General features: G+C 40.6%; 1 protein-coding gene across 3 annotated transcripts in view; it reads right to left on the minus strand.

Moving 5' to 3' along the window:
* Nucleotides 1–16,705, minus strand: part of TNKS (tankyrase) — a 141,169-nt gene that overhangs the window by 11,381 nt on the left and 113,083 nt on the right. The window contains exons 12-23 of one of the 3 annotated variants that reach the window (XM_055724318.1): nt 16,374–16,545; nt 14,319–14,398; nt 13,128–13,273; nt 11,981–12,146; nt 9,133–9,352; nt 8,750–8,859; nt 6,015–6,203; nt 4,396–4,669; nt 3,627–3,709; nt 998–1,118; nt 733–786; nt 284–381 (exon numbers count right to left, since the gene is read on the minus strand). In XM_055724318.1, coding sequence (XP_055580293.1) covers nt 770–786; nt 998–1,118; nt 3,627–3,709; nt 4,396–4,669; nt 6,015–6,203; nt 8,750–8,859; nt 9,133–9,352; nt 11,981–12,146; nt 13,128–13,273; nt 14,319–14,398; nt 16,374–16,545 — 1,578 coding nt within the window. In that variant the 3' untranslated portion in view covers nt 284–381; nt 733–769. Of the gene's footprint in view, nt 1–283; nt 382–732; nt 787–997; nt 1,119–3,626; nt 3,710–4,395; nt 4,670–6,014; nt 6,204–8,749; nt 8,860–9,132; nt 9,353–11,980; nt 12,147–13,127; nt 13,274–14,318; nt 14,399–16,373; nt 16,546–16,705 lie in introns of those variants that run through there. The other 2 variants (XM_005436681.4, XM_027801653.2) reach the window with 2 other exon arrangements.

Raw genomic sequence — 16,705 nt, forward strand, 5'->3', positions numbered from 1 at the left:
GTGGCAACCCTTGCTATGAGATAACATCCAAGACACAAAACAAAGCAAAACTGGGATAACACTAAGCGAGCAAACATACTACTTATTAAAAAAAAAATCGGCAGGACACAGCAAAATTATTTCCATCATTGCTCTATATAAAAAGACAAAGGAAGAGCCCTAAACGACATGTCAGATGTACGCAGTTTGTACACCTATGTGTTGCACGCTTTAGCTCTGAGGGGTTATAAGTGAAAAGAAAAACACACTGTCACCACAGCATCAAAAAAGGTACTTGCAATACCTCCTCTTCTACAGACTGATACTCCTTATCGTCAGGAGCAAGGTCAAGGAGAATAGTCCCCTGACTCACACAGTGGAAAGTTAAATAAGGATTGGTGCCTGCAAAGAGAAAGAAACAAAGAAGTGAAAATCAACAGGAGGAAACAACATCAGCTCTATTTGTATCCAGCACCCTCACTGTTCTTAAATAACCCCAGTATGGCAGGAAATGCAAAATTAACACAAGGCAGAAGCACAACCTTGAAAAAATAAAAGTGCTTTTGTTAGCAGCAGAGGCTTTAAAAGAGAAAAGGAAAACGCACGTGGGACATAATTGCATTTTATTGATTCTGCTTTCAAGAGAAGGATCTGAGAAGTGTGGGGCAGCAAAAAACTCCATCAGATTCACCCTTCAGGATACAACTGGCCTGCGGGCAGATACATAGGGCAAATCAATCTAAAAGCTCTTGCCTGGGTGAAAGAGTCCTGGGAAATGGGCACAGCTGTCTCAGGGGTGTCCACTCTCTGGAAAGGCAAGTGATCACTCAGTCCTGTATCTCCACAATATTTTCTTTTCATGTCATGACCCACCCAGCCACCACGTCTGCCAGCAAGTACATTTCCTTGATATCCAGATTCTTTCAAGTCCTGGTGACAATGTCTACATTTACAGAAGGTGACCTCTGGGAGCCTGCTGTATACAACATGTAAGATTAACCGTAAGCATCATATTTACCTTGCTGCCCTCCTAGAAGTCTCTCCACACCTTTTATTAATTTGTGACGGTGTCCATATGCATTGATCCCAATTTCTTTAAGCTCCTCATGCCCCATGTCTGCCAACACATCCAGGGTTATCTGGAAAGGTGAAAGACCACAAGAATCACTTGCCAAACCCAGCCTGATTCCCAAGGCTGAAGATCCATCAGTTTCAAAAAGGGAACATATTCATGGTGCAACCAAGAGTATGTATTTTTTTTTTTTATCTTTTGCTGCACTTCTAATTGCTGCCATCTTCTGGCAAGCCTCTCCCTACCACAGGACCATCCCCAGTGGCTACAGCCTGAAGCTGTGCAAAACTTTTACTTCTCTTACAGGACTCAACAAGAGTTGGTTCTCAAAAACATTTTTACTTTATGTAGGAGGAGGATGCATGGAAATGCTGGGACAAAGCTTGGAGTATTTTTAAAGCATTCCAAGTCTCACATTGCACACCATTGTGCAATTCATTGTTTTCATTACACAAACTGAAATGAATATTCTGTAAGCTTACTAATAAATGTTAAGTGTGTTTCCCATCAACATTATGCTGTGTGCTTATACTCTGTGTGTGTATCCATGTGTGCAATCAAACCAGTGGGTCAGCTATGCTAAGTCATGCTCAACCAACCCCCTATTTTTGGAAATAATTAACATTGTGAGGACACATACAACTAACTATTAGTTATTCATATTGCAATATATGAATACATCTACAATCACCTGACAAGGTTTTAAATCTCAAGCTCATGGAGATTACTAATGGAAGCAGAAAGGTAATAAAACATCATGTCAAATAATTTTTTTAAAAAACAGGAGATAAAGGCTAAATAAAGTACACATTTTTATTGCTATAAAGCAATTATGCACTGAGGTGATTCTGTGAAAAACAGAGATTTCATCTGGAGGTGATAATTACATAAAAATCTTATTTCCACATTTACACACTGAACTATAATGGGAAGCTCAGCAAATAATGGGAAACCATACAATTTGATTCAAAAGAAGCTGTATTGTTAGCACAACTGGACTTGCAGGTATGAAACTCCGTCTACTACAAACTGAATATCATTAATTCAAAAGAAAGCAACTCAAGCAAGGAATTAATGGCTACACTGAACATCTGTCCAACTGAGCAGAAAACAACCCTACTGGGATTGCTGTGGAAAAGCCACTGAAGACATCAATAATGTGCAGTGTGACATTAAAAAAAATACAGAGGAAACCCAGATATTATAAAGCATAAGGAGGAGGTAATACCCAAGGGGTTAAAAGTGCACATGAAAGTACTGCAGTGATTGGAAAAAGCAGCTTAAAACAATAAGCTTAAAGGAAGATGAGCTTGTTTTCACTAGAAAAACTTACAAGAGGAGCTAAACAGTTTCAAAATGATGAATGAATACAGTGAATCTGATCTGCATTATTAAATTTTATTAGCAGGGGAAGATCTTAAAAGCAGGTTAGGAGTTAAGGCAGCAAAAGCAGAAAAAAACCAGCATGGTAACAGGAAGGTGTGAAAAATAGTAAGACAAAAAGAAATGTGAATAGGATACACCTTGGTTTGAGATTGGTTTGCTGCTTATTAAGAAGCAGCTCTAAATTAAAGAAAAGAGCTTATGTTTCATATATAAGAAAGATTATACAGCATTTTAACTCTGGGGAGATACCTCCTGTAACATTTCATGGAAACAGCTGGAATTTTTTCTGTAAGCAACACATTATATTTCAAACATTTGTTTTCCTGACCACCCCTTATAAAAGATTAGCAGCAGAGGTCTGGGGAAAAAATAACCATCAAATCCCATCTGTTGCACTTGTACCTTTTACTTCCACCAATGTGCCCATCTCACGTGAACAAATAATCTATTTAACTTTATCACATTAAATTCAAGAAACAGTAGATAAAAAGTCTACAAATACATTAGAGGTACTTCTGATCTAAATAGTCATGTCAGCTTGAGAAGCTGTTAAAGTGGCAATATTCTTTTCATATATTGTGAACTAATGATAAGTCCATGGGATTTTTTCCCCCATCTCTCAATTCCATTTGAAACTCATTAGCCCTGCAAAACCCAATTAATGCTATAGTCCTAACCTACTAGGAAACAGTTTCTGCATTCTCTAATGTGACTACACCCTGGTAAACTACATTTTTATTTCAGCTTATAGTCAAACTGGAGGGTTTCCTAGATCTAACCAACGTATACGTGCAGCACTACAGGTGGTGAAAGGCTTGTTTAGATATCAGACGGCTGAAGGCCAAGTGCACGTGACAAACCTAACTTTGTTATAGCCATCATGTTCAAAGTTCACAGGGACCAATGTAACTCTCAGAATACAAGCCAAGTTGGCAATCATCATGTATGTATAAGAAAGTGAAAGACACTGGATATCTGAATCAAACAACAAAAGAGATTTTCAGATTCCTCAACTTCACCACGAAGTATCTGGCAACTCATATGCAGTTTTCCTGGTCATACTTGTCTTTCTGTACATGTGAAGTTGTAGTTTTTTGTTTCCCTTTTTCAATTAGAAAATGAAAAAGTCCCTCTAATTAGATTAGTTTATCTTTTAAGCATGCAAAGAAAAATGAGGCTTGCTACTTACCTGTTCTGTCTCAAAAATGTCTCGAAGGTGTTCAAGACCCAGGCTTTTCAGAAACTGGGTAATATTCATGTCAAGACCTGAGACTGTAAGAGAAAAAACAAGTCATTGTATCCTATGCACCCAAATTAAAAAAAACCAAACAACAAAACAAACCAAAAAAACACACGCAAACCTCTCTTAAAAAAAAAAAGTATAAATACCGCTGATTCTCTCAAAATTCCAAACTCTTGATTCTTTTTACAATCAATTTGTCTACGTCTATAATAAACAATCTAGTTCCATTGTGTGAAATATCATTGTAAAGTCCATCGCTGTTTCCTTCTCAGAATCAACTATTAAAAAGCATAAATGTTCTGTGGCAAACACAGGCTCATATTGCAAAGAGAAGGAAAGGAAGGGTGGGTGTATTTTTGCTATGGATGCTGACATAAAGCATGCATTCCAGATACTAATCAAAGAGTTTAAAAAGCCTTAGCAAAATCCCCCAGCCATCACAATCATAAGAATTCTCATTGGATTTTCTGTATAAAATCAACAATGAACATCTGGGCACCTAATCAGATCTGCCTTTTAGTCAGACCTAATCATACATTTGATAGCAAACATAAATGAAAAGCTAACAACGCTCCTAGGCAGAGCACATGAAAACAGAGCAAGCATCGGGCACTTTAAGATGCAGATAACAGTTCAAGCTCTATGACATTTTCTAGCTAGTCAGAAATGTTTTCCAGATAAAAGTAAGGCCTATTGTGATACTAAGCTACTGTACTTCTGGCAATGTAAACTTGTCCAGCAGCAAATGCACCTTCTCCTTCCTTCCTTTCAGTTCCTGCTGCTCCATCACCAGCATTTGATGCCCCTCCTACGGCTAGTTCTGCCAGTGGCCCAGTGAGGTTATCTATACTGCTGGCAGCGGAGAGGCAGGACGGCGTAGATGCTGGTGAGATCACAGAGGCACTAACGACAGTAGCTTGAGGCTTAAAGCACGTAGGCAAAGCTTCTGGAGGCATCGCATCTATCAGCAAAGCTCGGATATCATCAGCCTGAAAAACAGAAATAACATTCAACATGAGGTTCTATTATCACAAGTCACCGATCTCTGGAAAGAATGTTTCTTTGAATTAGTTTTAATTGATTGCTCCATTTCCCCATTAAAAAGAAACTGCCAAATTCTGGAACACAGAAGGTTGCAAGAACCTTCTGATTTAATGCTCAGGCACAGGTGAATGGGGTTCTCTGCATTTCTAAAAGTATTTGAGAAGGTACATCCAACTTCATTTTGTGGCAAAATGACTTTATGGATGTTAAAAGCCAGGAAGAGCGATGCAGCAACTTTATCTGACACAACCTAGGCCAGGCAATGGCACCTCGTAATTTCTGTCAGACAACTTCTAGTGAAGCATTTTGCACCGGATCAAGATTTCATGAAACACTACCACTGCCTTTGCTATAATCACATCTTGCCATATTACAATAGAGAAAAAAAAAACAGCAGCTACAGGAGAAGTATGAACTTTGCTAACAATTGGATTTAGCCTCTGTTCACTAAATCAATCAGGCCCCTCATTTTCAAGAATTTTCTCCTTGCATGTTCTTGTAGGACATGATTAAGACTTCCTTTTTTCCCCTCAGAGAAATTATATAGTTTTCATATCCCTCATCACAATGTAAGTTTTTAATAGCTCAGATTATTCTGGAGAATATTTCTTGAACTCTCCATAAATCAATCAGTAGCCTTAAAAGACACCCACACTATACAGACAGAGCATCCAATTTGGTTGCATTATCTATTCCATCAAGATTGGCTAACCTGGGACACAGAGGTTCTTGTAACCTTATTAGGCTTTTTTAACCAGCCACCACTGCCACCATTAACAAGAATGTTTCTGGATGCTAGTTTTAGAAAAAGTTTGATAGCCACCTGCAAATCTTAGAGTGTTGTTTTAGAGTTAGACTTAAAAGAACGAAGGTAATATGCAGGCACCGAGCATAATTATCCTATCCTCTAAATGATCCTGTTCCTCTAAAGGTCCATCTGATTTTCCTCCTAGGTTCAAAGAAATGGTCACTAACAGTACACAGGTTGATCATCGTCAAGGACGTTTCAGAGAGGTTTATTTCTGGCAATGAGGAGATTGATCCCAGAAGTGAATCCTTAAGCAGAAGGAAACCTTAAATCACAAGCCATGTTAAGTTCTCAGCCAAAGGAAAAAGCCTGGACCCACAGGTAAAACGTTACAAACGGGCACCCTGGAGATGCTCATCTCCCTCTACCTCAGCACAGAAAAAGCTGAGGACTGCTGATGCCATGGAGCCATAGAAAGTCATTTAATATGCAGAGCAAATCCTCCAGAGCAGCCCGTGGCTGGCATGCCAACACGAACTTACTGTTGCCAGGTCTAGTGGTGTCTGACCCTCTTGATTCTTCATGGTTGGATCTGCTCCATGAGCTAACAGCAGAGCACAGAGCTGCGTCCTTCCTTTTTGCGCAGCTTCATGCAGCGGTGTGAACGCCCATTTATCTGTTGCGTTTACGCATGTATTGTATTTGATCAACAGCGCTGCTATATCCACATGCTGGAAAACACAAGAACATCTTAATCAACATGACACTGGTAAAACAGATAACTCCTTTTCATGCCGGAGGTAATGGTGCTTAGAAACCCCTGAAATTTCTCTTTCCTTTAACTTACTTCTCTGCCTCCTGTGTCTACACAGCAGCACACCTCTTCAGATAGCACTTTACACTGCAGCTCCACAGTCAGATGATCCACCAGCACACGTATAACTTGGATCAGACACAGGATTATATTTCTGTCAAATCACCCCAAGTACATAGCACGAAGTCTGTGTCAGCTACAGGAGCAGCCATGATGCTTGATCCAGCATAAAACTGATAAGAGTTAACTATCAAAATATTTGTAGACAAATTTGAACTGGCGATATGAATTCACAGGGCTGCAACTTTTGTGATACAGTATTAGAAGTTCTAAAGACCAATGTGTTGTACTGCTGAGCCACCACTTAAATGTCTGTACACAGAAGTCTTTGTCATACTTTCATTGCTTTCTTTCAAGACTTTGAACCCATCCGTGCCAGAACAAATGTGCTCCTTCTCCAATGAGACAACTGTAATTGATAAAAAGCATTGAGTGTCATAAGGGACAACTGTTTTACATGGGCTATAAAAGCAATGATCTTCTATGCCCACACTTCCATCAATATCCCATCCTTGAAGTCTGCCAAGTTAAAAATAACAGAACAGAAAACTGGCAAAGAAATTTTTTGGCTGCCTCTGACCATATAGGTTACTTGTGCAATACAGCTAAGAAATAAAAAAGCTGGTAGTCAAAATGAGTAGGTAGGAGCATGAAACACTGAAACTGTAAGAAGTGCAAATATTTGCCAATAGATTTCATTTTTCCTCCTGATGGCAATTAAGTGACTCTCAGCACCTCTCGCCAAAGGGCCTGCTCTCTGAATAAGCATGGTTTGGAAAGGCTGCTGAGCTTACCTTTCCTCTCTGCCAAACTCTTAGAGCAATTGCTGTTTCTGTGACTTTTCTGCCACATGAAACCCTACCGAGGGACACGCAGCATGAAGTGCTAGCTGAAAGAACTGAAGACACTGTGAGGAAAAGGTTGAGCCCATGAAACCTGCCAGCTATGAACCTGTGAAACCAGCACTCATCTCCTCTTTACCTCCCATCACAGAGATCTGAACAGCCCGATGACAGCTCAGAGAGAAGCGTGGGCCATCACGGGAAAGTATACAACAAGTCTTAACTTATAAGCTGGTGGAAAAGCACCGAACAGTGCTCTGTCAACCTTCCCTAGAGAAAGTAAAGCAACCAGACTGGATTGACATTACAGTTTTTAGAAGTGATAATCAGCTTGAACCAATCTCTGACATTTTCCTGTGCCAGTAAGGAATGTTTGCCTTTGTGTAAAATGTGTGTTCTGGTTTCTCATGCTTGAAAAGAACAAATGCAATCTTTGCAGCAGAATATCTCTCTAGATTTAAGCAATGTCCTGGGAATTTAATGTTTATGGCAGATGCTGATGAATAATATTGCTTGGTATTAGGACCCAGTATCATTCAAGATTTCTGTGTTGCAATTATAAACAAATCCAACAGGATTTGGAGCTTTTTGCTCTTCAGGACACTGGGATCCCAGACTGACATAGAAAACCAATGTAAGCAATGCAGGTTGAGTGTCTCCTTAAAATCAAGGTGAACGCTGTACTAATTTCATTTCACTCTCAAACAAAAGCAATTGTGGTTCTATTATGAACACCTCTCCCAGATTTTGCTCTTCTTGTGCCAGGACCAGGCAGTACCAGACAAAACATATCATGAGACCATCAAAAATATTACTTCGAGTTTCATGTCCTCTGCCTGACCGTAAGCACACTGCTAGGAGCTTCTCAAGAACAGTCTCTGTACAACTATTTGCAGATTTCTTTCTCATCTCATCCACACTTAACAGCTGCTTATAAGCAATCAGGCACCTGTACAACTGGTATGCACACAGATGCTTCCTCCTACATGGAGGAAGGAGGGCCTGCCTCATCCAAAATGCTCTGAATCAGCCACTGCACCCCACTGCAGTAGATAGCTTGACCAGAAGGTCACCCATACTACAAACTCAGTAGCCCTCCAACACTTTAGCTTTAGCAATAGCTCCCTGCCAGAGACCAGCTGTAACAGACAACCACTTTCCTGTCATCACCTGGGATGACATCACCAGGGACATGACCCCCTGGTATTATTCTCTTCCTTCCATCCAAGTCTTTCAGCAAGAACTTGAGATCTTTTGTTTCAACAGTCGCCCCAAATTTAACACTGTTCAATACTGTGCCTCTGCTTACCTGCATAAAAGCTATGTTCTAGTGATTTTTCTAAAAACCGCAGCCTTTAACTGCTACAGCACACCCAAATCTGTGTCCTATTTAGATCTGTATGGCTGCAAACAGGACTCAACAGCAACTTAGCCCAACAAGTATTTCACGCCATGAAAACCTGATCTATGTTCACAGCAAGACAGCTGCAAAATAACTGGCTTTGGATATGACTAGGGAGTTTCTTGTTGGTCTATTCATGGCAAGAATGCCTGCACCTACCCCATAGGATGCTGCATTGTGCAGGGGGATTAATCCTCCTTTGTCCTGGGCATTAACATCAGCACCATGTTCCAGAAGGTATTCAGCTACTTCCAAGTTGTTGTAACCGGCTGTAGGAAAGGCACAGGAGAAGAGATCAGGTATTAGGAGAGCTAAAAATGAAGAAAAACTATTAGACAGAAAAGCTAAAGCAATTTTTTGACTGCAAAACCTCCTCTTTCCTAGCAACCGTACTACCTCCTGCAACACAGCTGCCATGGTTAACAACTCTCTGTACAGGACAATACTCTGTGAAACTCTTGCTATACGAATTCTGGTTTTAGCAATTAACTTATGCAGCCCTATCATAAAAAAAAGCCCTCAAAACCTCGTGAGTCACCTACCTGCAAGATGTAGTGGTGTTGAATTTCTTCCCTGGGTGTCTCTACAATTGATATTTTCTTGAGTACATAGCTTCTGCACTCGTGCCAGGCACCCCTTCTTGGCAGCATCTAGCAAGGCAGCATCTCCTCGCAATAAATCCTGAATATCTGTGTCTCCTTCTTTCACCAAATCTAGAGGAGTGTTCCCATCTCTATTCTTTTTTGTTGGATCAGCTCCGTGCTGCAAAGAGCAAAGCGGAATGCTACTGTCACAACCGTGAGCAGATCAGCGCGCGTAAGCGTGTCACTATTTTATAGCACAAGCTAGGCAATGGGCGATTTTGACGACCTGCCGTCATGAAGTAGCAACTGTATCGATTAGTAGGCACATGAGAATAAATCCAGGAGGCTGAGGCCTAAAGCACTAGTCTGCAACACAGCTACACGAATCTCAACTCCACAGGCAAGAACAGCTGGCCTCTGCAAGAGCTGCCACTGCTCTACTTGCAACTGAAGTAGGTTCAGGAACATATATCCTGCATATAGCTATACCCTACCGCCACAGCAGGTGCTAAAGAAAAGCCAACTGCAAATACCTTGCCAGCTAATCTTTCCCTTCTCCTGCAAACCAGAGGTGTTTCCTCAGCACACCTTTCTGAGCTGGTGAAACCAGGTCCCAAGTCTCACTAAATGCCACGCTGCTATTGAAAGACACCTGTTTCAGAAGGGAACTAGAAAAATACTCATTTCTACGCTTCCCAATAGGTAACAGCACCATCTTCAGCTGTTTACAGGTCCTGGAAAGCAGTAAAGAAAACATGTTGGTCAGAAAGTGGATTTGGATGACTGCTGGAGTGTATCTGTGCTGATAAAATACACAGATCAGCCAGCGATAAGAACAGAGCACAGCGTGAGGGAAACATATGTCTACATACAGCATACGGAGTGAGTCACGTCCACATCACAGCTTTGTGGGAGGACAGCTCCTTCCCTGTTCACTCTCAGCAGCGGCAGGAAAACAGAAAGATAGATAAGGCAGAGGCAGCTGCTGGCACTAGAGTTCTCTGCCTGGCCCCTTCAGATGAATCAAACGCAGCGGTCTAACCCCTGTCAGCATGCCTACCCCACCATTGCTCACTGGGGACACCGGCAAAGCTGCGTGAGCGTGAGCCGCAGGGAATGAGCTAGGCGTGGGGGGAGCAGAAGGAATTAACAGCCTTGTGTTTGGAAGCAGTACAGCAAAGCCCAGGGCGTAAAGGGTAAACAGCAAGGGACAGAGTATTGATTACACAGAACCAGTTCCACATCTGTGGGGCTTCTGTGAAGAGAGCATTCTTTGCACAAAACCTTTTAAACTGCAATCACTTCTCCAAGATATGACCTTAGATACCTTAATTTAAAACTCACAAAAACTGGAACTGTTCAGATAGTCTCCGGAATATCTAAATGAAGAGGCAGTGCCTTCTGAGACCCCTTCAAAGGCACAGAAACAAAATGAAGGAGGTAATTTTAAAGAAAGGTGATGAAAAAAAGAAGGTCTCTCCAAAATGCCTGTACATTTTTGCTTCTTCCTCCAAGCAGACCAGGATAGAAAGAGTGCAAGTCAGGAGTTGTCAAGCTCAACACCCATGGCTCAGCAGAACTGACAGCACTGCCAGCTGGCATAAGAGACACAGCAAGAGAAGCTGTGAGCAAACTGCAGTGTGAGCACATATCCACGGACACCCAGAGCCTCTACAAAACTGTGTCACCTTATGGGCCTATTTAGCTCTTGTGCAAGAGTATTTCAAAAAGACAGATTTCAGCCCTTTCCTATTTCCCGTTGTATGTCCATTCAGGATGGATGCAAAAAATGGCTACATTCCCAGTGGAATGATCAGAAAACTCCACAAACCTCCGGTGTCTATTAACAGTGTGCTTGAAAGATTACGAGTGCCTCTATAGCTTGAGCTAATATCTGTATTCAGGCATCACTACCAGGGCCATCATCATGCCTACTCTATAGACATGTCTGAACATCTTCTGGTTTCTACTGCAGATGTGTTTTGAACTGATGTGCTACCCCCTCTGAATGCTTTTTTGGTAATCAAGTGAAATAATAAGATAGGAGGGAAACAGCAGGGCTTTGCAGCAGCAAATTAAGAGAAGTGGACAGGGAAAAGCCTCATAACTTTTTAAGACTACCCATATTCTGATTTATTTTAAATGTTGTGCTTCAGCGGGACGTGAAGTAGGCAAGGCTAGAACAGGAAACCGGATTGGCAAGAAATTTCCCTCTAGCACAGCAGGATACGACCTTATGTCAAGAAGTCTCTCAAACTCATGTTTCTTACTGGAAACATGCTGGCATTACCTCATGCTTTTTACAGGTTCTTCCACTAATTATAATGAATATTTATTCCACAGTATATAAGCATTTTCTCCAGGCACTTGAAAAATTATACATTAATATAACAGTTTTAAATTTCTAACATGCCAGACCCATTTAGGATCCACCCTCAGTTATTGCTCTGTAACACACTCCTGTGTAAGTATTTACAAAGGTTTACCTAACTGTAGTAGCTGTTCCAGAAAGATATGAATAGGATAAGGTGGGTTTTTTAGTATTTTTACACAAATCCAGCTGCTTTTTCCAGTTGGAGAGTCTTGTTCTACTTGGCTAATAGTATTAACACACATACTGGAAAAAGTAATGATTCTTTGTAAGTGAACTGACATTACACAAGAAATCATCTGACAACTGTAAAAGGAAAACAGATTCAAAGGCACCATAAAGAATTCACTGAATGCAATTAACTTTGCATTAATTAATCTTCAGCAAAACCAAACATATACACATGTAAAGACACATCTGAACTCCAGCACATACTTTTAAAAGCAGCTTGCAGATTTCGTATTTTCCTTTTGCTGCTGCTTCATGTAGAGGAGTGAATTTCCACAGGTCTGCCACGTTGACAGAAGCACCGTGCCTCACTAAGAGTTCAGCTACTTCGTAGTGTCCGTAAGAACAAGCATTGTGCAGGGGTACTAAGCCACTAATCAAAGAGAAAGTATTAATAGCTACAGAAAATAAAATCCAATATGCAATCATACAAAGTTCCAGTAGATAAAGCTCCCACTTTCACCAGACATTATTGGTATCTTTCAGCCTTTCCAATTTTCACGGCTTTATTTCCCTGCTATTAAAACACCAATGAAAACTTCAGTTCACATCCAGGAGACTTTTAAATGCTTAGCCAGCACCAATGGTACTACTTCCAAAAGCAAGTAACTTCAATGCTGTTAGCAGTAGCCAAAAACTAAATTTTAAAAATCACTGACGGTCTGACTTTGCATATTTGAGTGTACATTTCAGAAAAGGTGTAATACTAGACAATGGGTTTGAAGTACAGTTATTAGTAAGCACTGCACACCTGATAGATACCGAAGGATACCCAAACATTTCTCTCAGGGGGAGCCTGAAAATTCAGTATCAGAAATGTTTTAGCATTGAAAATAAATTATCTCCCACCCTAAACCAATATATTGGAGTGAAGGATCAAAGATAATCATGCTATCCTGCATGACTGCTTTGCAAATAATGAAAAACCTGTAACTAGTTTGTACCATTTAACTGAATAAATAACTAACTTAATAATTAACAAACTTAGAAAAATGACCAGAGATAACCCTGGTATTTTACCCCATGCAATTCAAAACTAATTTTAGATCTTAAAGGCTGCTTTTAAGCACAAAGTCTCCAAAATGGGCAAGAGGAGGAGGAAAAGAAAGATCATGTATTACAGTGCCAGATACATACTTGACAACGGCTTTGCCAGAAAGCTAAGTATGCTTTAATGGCCTATAATCTCCCTACAGTGATGTCAGGAACAATGCAGAACAAAAAGAAGGAAAAGAGAAAAGTTTTCAAGAGAAAAAACATAATGGCTACTGAAATCTGAAACGTAATGAACAGAGGGGGGTAGAAGTCTCACACTAATGGAAAACATCAGAGTGTATCATGGAATGAAACGTACCCTTTATCTTTAGCATGCACATCTGCCCCATGGTGCAACAGATACTCCACCACTGATACACGGTTATATCCTGCAGCAAAGTGCAGTGGTGTTGAATGACGGCCTTCCAAATCTCTACAATTCACATTCTGAGGGCTGCAAAGTTGCTGCAAAAACAAAAGAAGAAACCAAAATTCTAGCATGGAACTAAACCAAGTAACACACACACAGACACACCCACCCCAAACCAAACACAACCACAACAACAGCAACACAAAAGAAAAGCCCCAAAATACCACCTCCAAACATCCCAGCACAAAACTTGATCCATTTACTATTATATACAAATGAAGTTAGGTTTCGGGAAATCATCTTCCTCTTAGGCAAAGTTAAAAAAACAGCTGCTCTGAATTTATGGCTGAAAGTACTTCTATAACTAACAATTTAAATGATGGAAGCAGTACGAAGACATTCCTAATGTATTAGAAAGGGTGAGCCTCTATATCATCAAGCACCAGGTTCAAAGCCACGTAACTTTCTCCAGACATTACCATTTCCAGCTTATGTTGCCTTCAGAAATCTAGAAATATTGAGCTTGGCAGTCAAAGGAGCTACTGGTGCCCAAAACTGCTGCTGTTTGAATATGAATAGGTATGATGTTGGAGTTCAAGGTGAGAATGCATGCAGAATGGTCTACCTCTCGGCTATTTTGCCTACAGACCAAGCCTGAAAGACAAGATCAAACCTTCCCATGATGCTGGGATTCCATGGCCTGACCCTTCACCTTCAGATTAAGGATGGCTTAAAATGTGACATATGCTACCTGTTAACAGTTTTGTTTGCATGCCTTCTGATTGACTCATGCACCTGAAGCTTGTTTCTACTAAACCGTTACTCTGAGGATCACAGCATCTGCTTCAAAGAATTATGGCTGCATCTGTGTCCACTGAAGACATGGCTATGTGAAGGACTGGGAGAACAAACAGCCAAAAACTCAAGCGAAACACCTCAGCACATCTTAATGCACTAGCTTCTAGAAAGAAGAAGGAGAAAAAAAGAAAAAAAAAAAAAAAAAAGAAAGAGATTTGCCTTCCCATTTCTTATGATTTACCATCCACTGGGCACCACTTCCACAAGTCTTGTAGCAAAGGCTTCCACAAGCCTTGCACAGCAAGGCAAAATGGAAAGTTAACATGAATTGCTCAAACCTACCTTCACAGTTTCCAAGTCTCCAGCTTTGGATGCTTCTAACAACCGGTAATCCACATCGGATGTGCGCACAGGTGTACTTTCTAAACAAGGAAAAAGATGGTTTAGGATTACTTAGTATTATTAAATTATATTAACTTGTGTCCAGCGTATTTTCCAAATCTGTGTGTGTTGTCATTTGTGAAAACACAGCTGGAGTTGTGATGTTCAAGTTCATATTGCCTGAACTGCTGAATGAAGAGCCTTAGTTTCAGTGTGCACCAGCCAGATTTAGACTCTAGAGCTGACATTATTCTGCCAAATGGAATTTCACTGCTTTGTTAATCCTACTGTACGGTAAAAATTACATTTTAAGAAACCTACATGCACCCTGGGACAAAATCAAAGTTTTGCTGAAGATTAAAAGCACTTTTCTCAACAATTTCATCAAACTGTATGAGGTGCCAGTGCACAGCCAGGGTTAAATGTGCCCAATTCTGCAGTGAATTAACAGCCTTCGCACTCTGCACTTGGGATGTGTCTCATACTACTAAGTAGTGACAAGGGGATGGGATTTTTAAGACGGCCCTGACCACATGGTGACTGCCTGCTTTATGATGCTCCAGCTGTGTACTGCATTTCACAGCAACTGTCCCTAGTTGCAGACATGGGGTGGTTAAAAATAGAATCCGAAAGATGACATAGTGATTAAAAGGAGATCTTTAGAGAGACACCATTTTTCCTCTTTAAATTAAGAATGACAAGTTTTGGCCTCAAAACTTTTCTTTTTAACCACGCTTCTCATCAGAAACATGGCTGTGAGAAAGCAAGCATGCTCCGAGGGAAGTAGTAGTAGTGGCTGGAAAGAAGCAGTGGATTAGTTGTCCCTACAGCTCTTCAGTCTTGCTCAAAAGGGACCTGAAAAGGCAGTCTTGATCACTTCTTTGTTCATACAAACTACTTTCTCTTGTAGAAGCCACTCCTCTCAAGTTCAAGGATTTATGGAACAGATGTTTTGGCAGCATGTTGCCTGATCAGCTGTCCTGAGTTCGGACGGAAATGACTGCTTAGTGCAAAACAAATGGGGCAAGAGGAACTCGGGAGTTGCAATCCTCTGTAAGAATGCTGTTAAGAAAGTCAGAGTGTTACAGCAGGCTAAACTCATTCTAGATGGGCATGCAAATTTATCAAAAAGTGGGTACACTTCAAAACAGTCCTTCCTTGCACTGCTGTAAAATGCCTCTCTCCTTTTTTTCACCTGTTTTAAGGCATCATTGTTGAAAACGCTGAAGGAAATGGAGCTTCAAGCTATCACAGGCCTTCTCATCTGTTTGGGTATCTGCCTTTCTTTGACTACATGCAGATCCCACTGAAAGATGCATTACTTGCTCTGTAGTAGCTATTGATGCAATTCTCCCTACTCGCAAAAATTCAAATGTAACATGAGGATATGCGAACCCTCAAGCACATACATGAAAAACAGTGGCATCCTCTTCAAACATCTATTCATCTTTTTAATGCAAGATATAAACAAACTTATCAACAGTATTCAGAGCATTTTCACAATAAAATCTTTGCTGGAGGAGCAAGATATTTGAAGTAAAAGTTCAAACAGTTTAGCAGTTATCAGTATTTTTCTGCCAATAACGCTCTGCTTGTGACTGCTGAAGTATGGAGTACCAAACAGGGTAGCTCATGAGAGGAAAAAGGTTTCTCACATGTTCAGCAATAATCCAGTTGCCTTGAGACTTGTTATCAAAAACCCCCAGCTTCCCACATCCATCCTCCTACAATCTCCCTGTGCAGCAGCATGCTCTAAATCCACAAGATGTTTATTTTCTTCACGATTTGCACAAAATCATTGAATTGAGCAGGGATTTGTTTTGCTTTGCTGTGGGGTTTTTTTGTAGGGTTTTTTTTTTTTTTACCCTGAAAAGCATCACACTGCAGATGTGCACACATGATGGAGGTAGAGAGGGGTGAGAAAACTACTCTGAGCCTCTTGCACTGAAAAAGAAGATCTACAACTGTAAAGGGAGAAGCTGAAGTTCAAATGCACAAACCTTTATTTTTACCCACCACTTAGAATCTGTTGCACTGCTTCATTTCCCATCTGTGCTGCTGTGAAGCCTTGTAAAGAGATGATGGAGGGATCAGAGCCATAATTCAGCAAGAGCCGGCAGGTCTGCAAGTGACCTGCTAATGCAGCCCTGTGCAAAGCTGTTTGACCAAGTGTGTCCAGTGCATTCATCTGAAAAATCAGCAGCAATATAAAATAAAGCATTATTATAATTAAAAGCCTGCACGTGTCAGTGCTCTTAATAAGAGCAATAACAAGAATTTTCCAGCATACAAATTCATCTATTAATCCCTCTGCATTGCAACTAAACAAAACTAAATGACAAAACTGG

This window comes from Falco cherrug, chromosome 1 (assembly GCF_023634085.1).
Source record: "Falco cherrug isolate bFalChe1 chromosome 1, bFalChe1.pri, whole genome shotgun sequence".
Lineage (NCBI taxonomy): Eukaryota > Metazoa > Chordata > Aves > Falconiformes > Falconidae > Falco > Falco cherrug.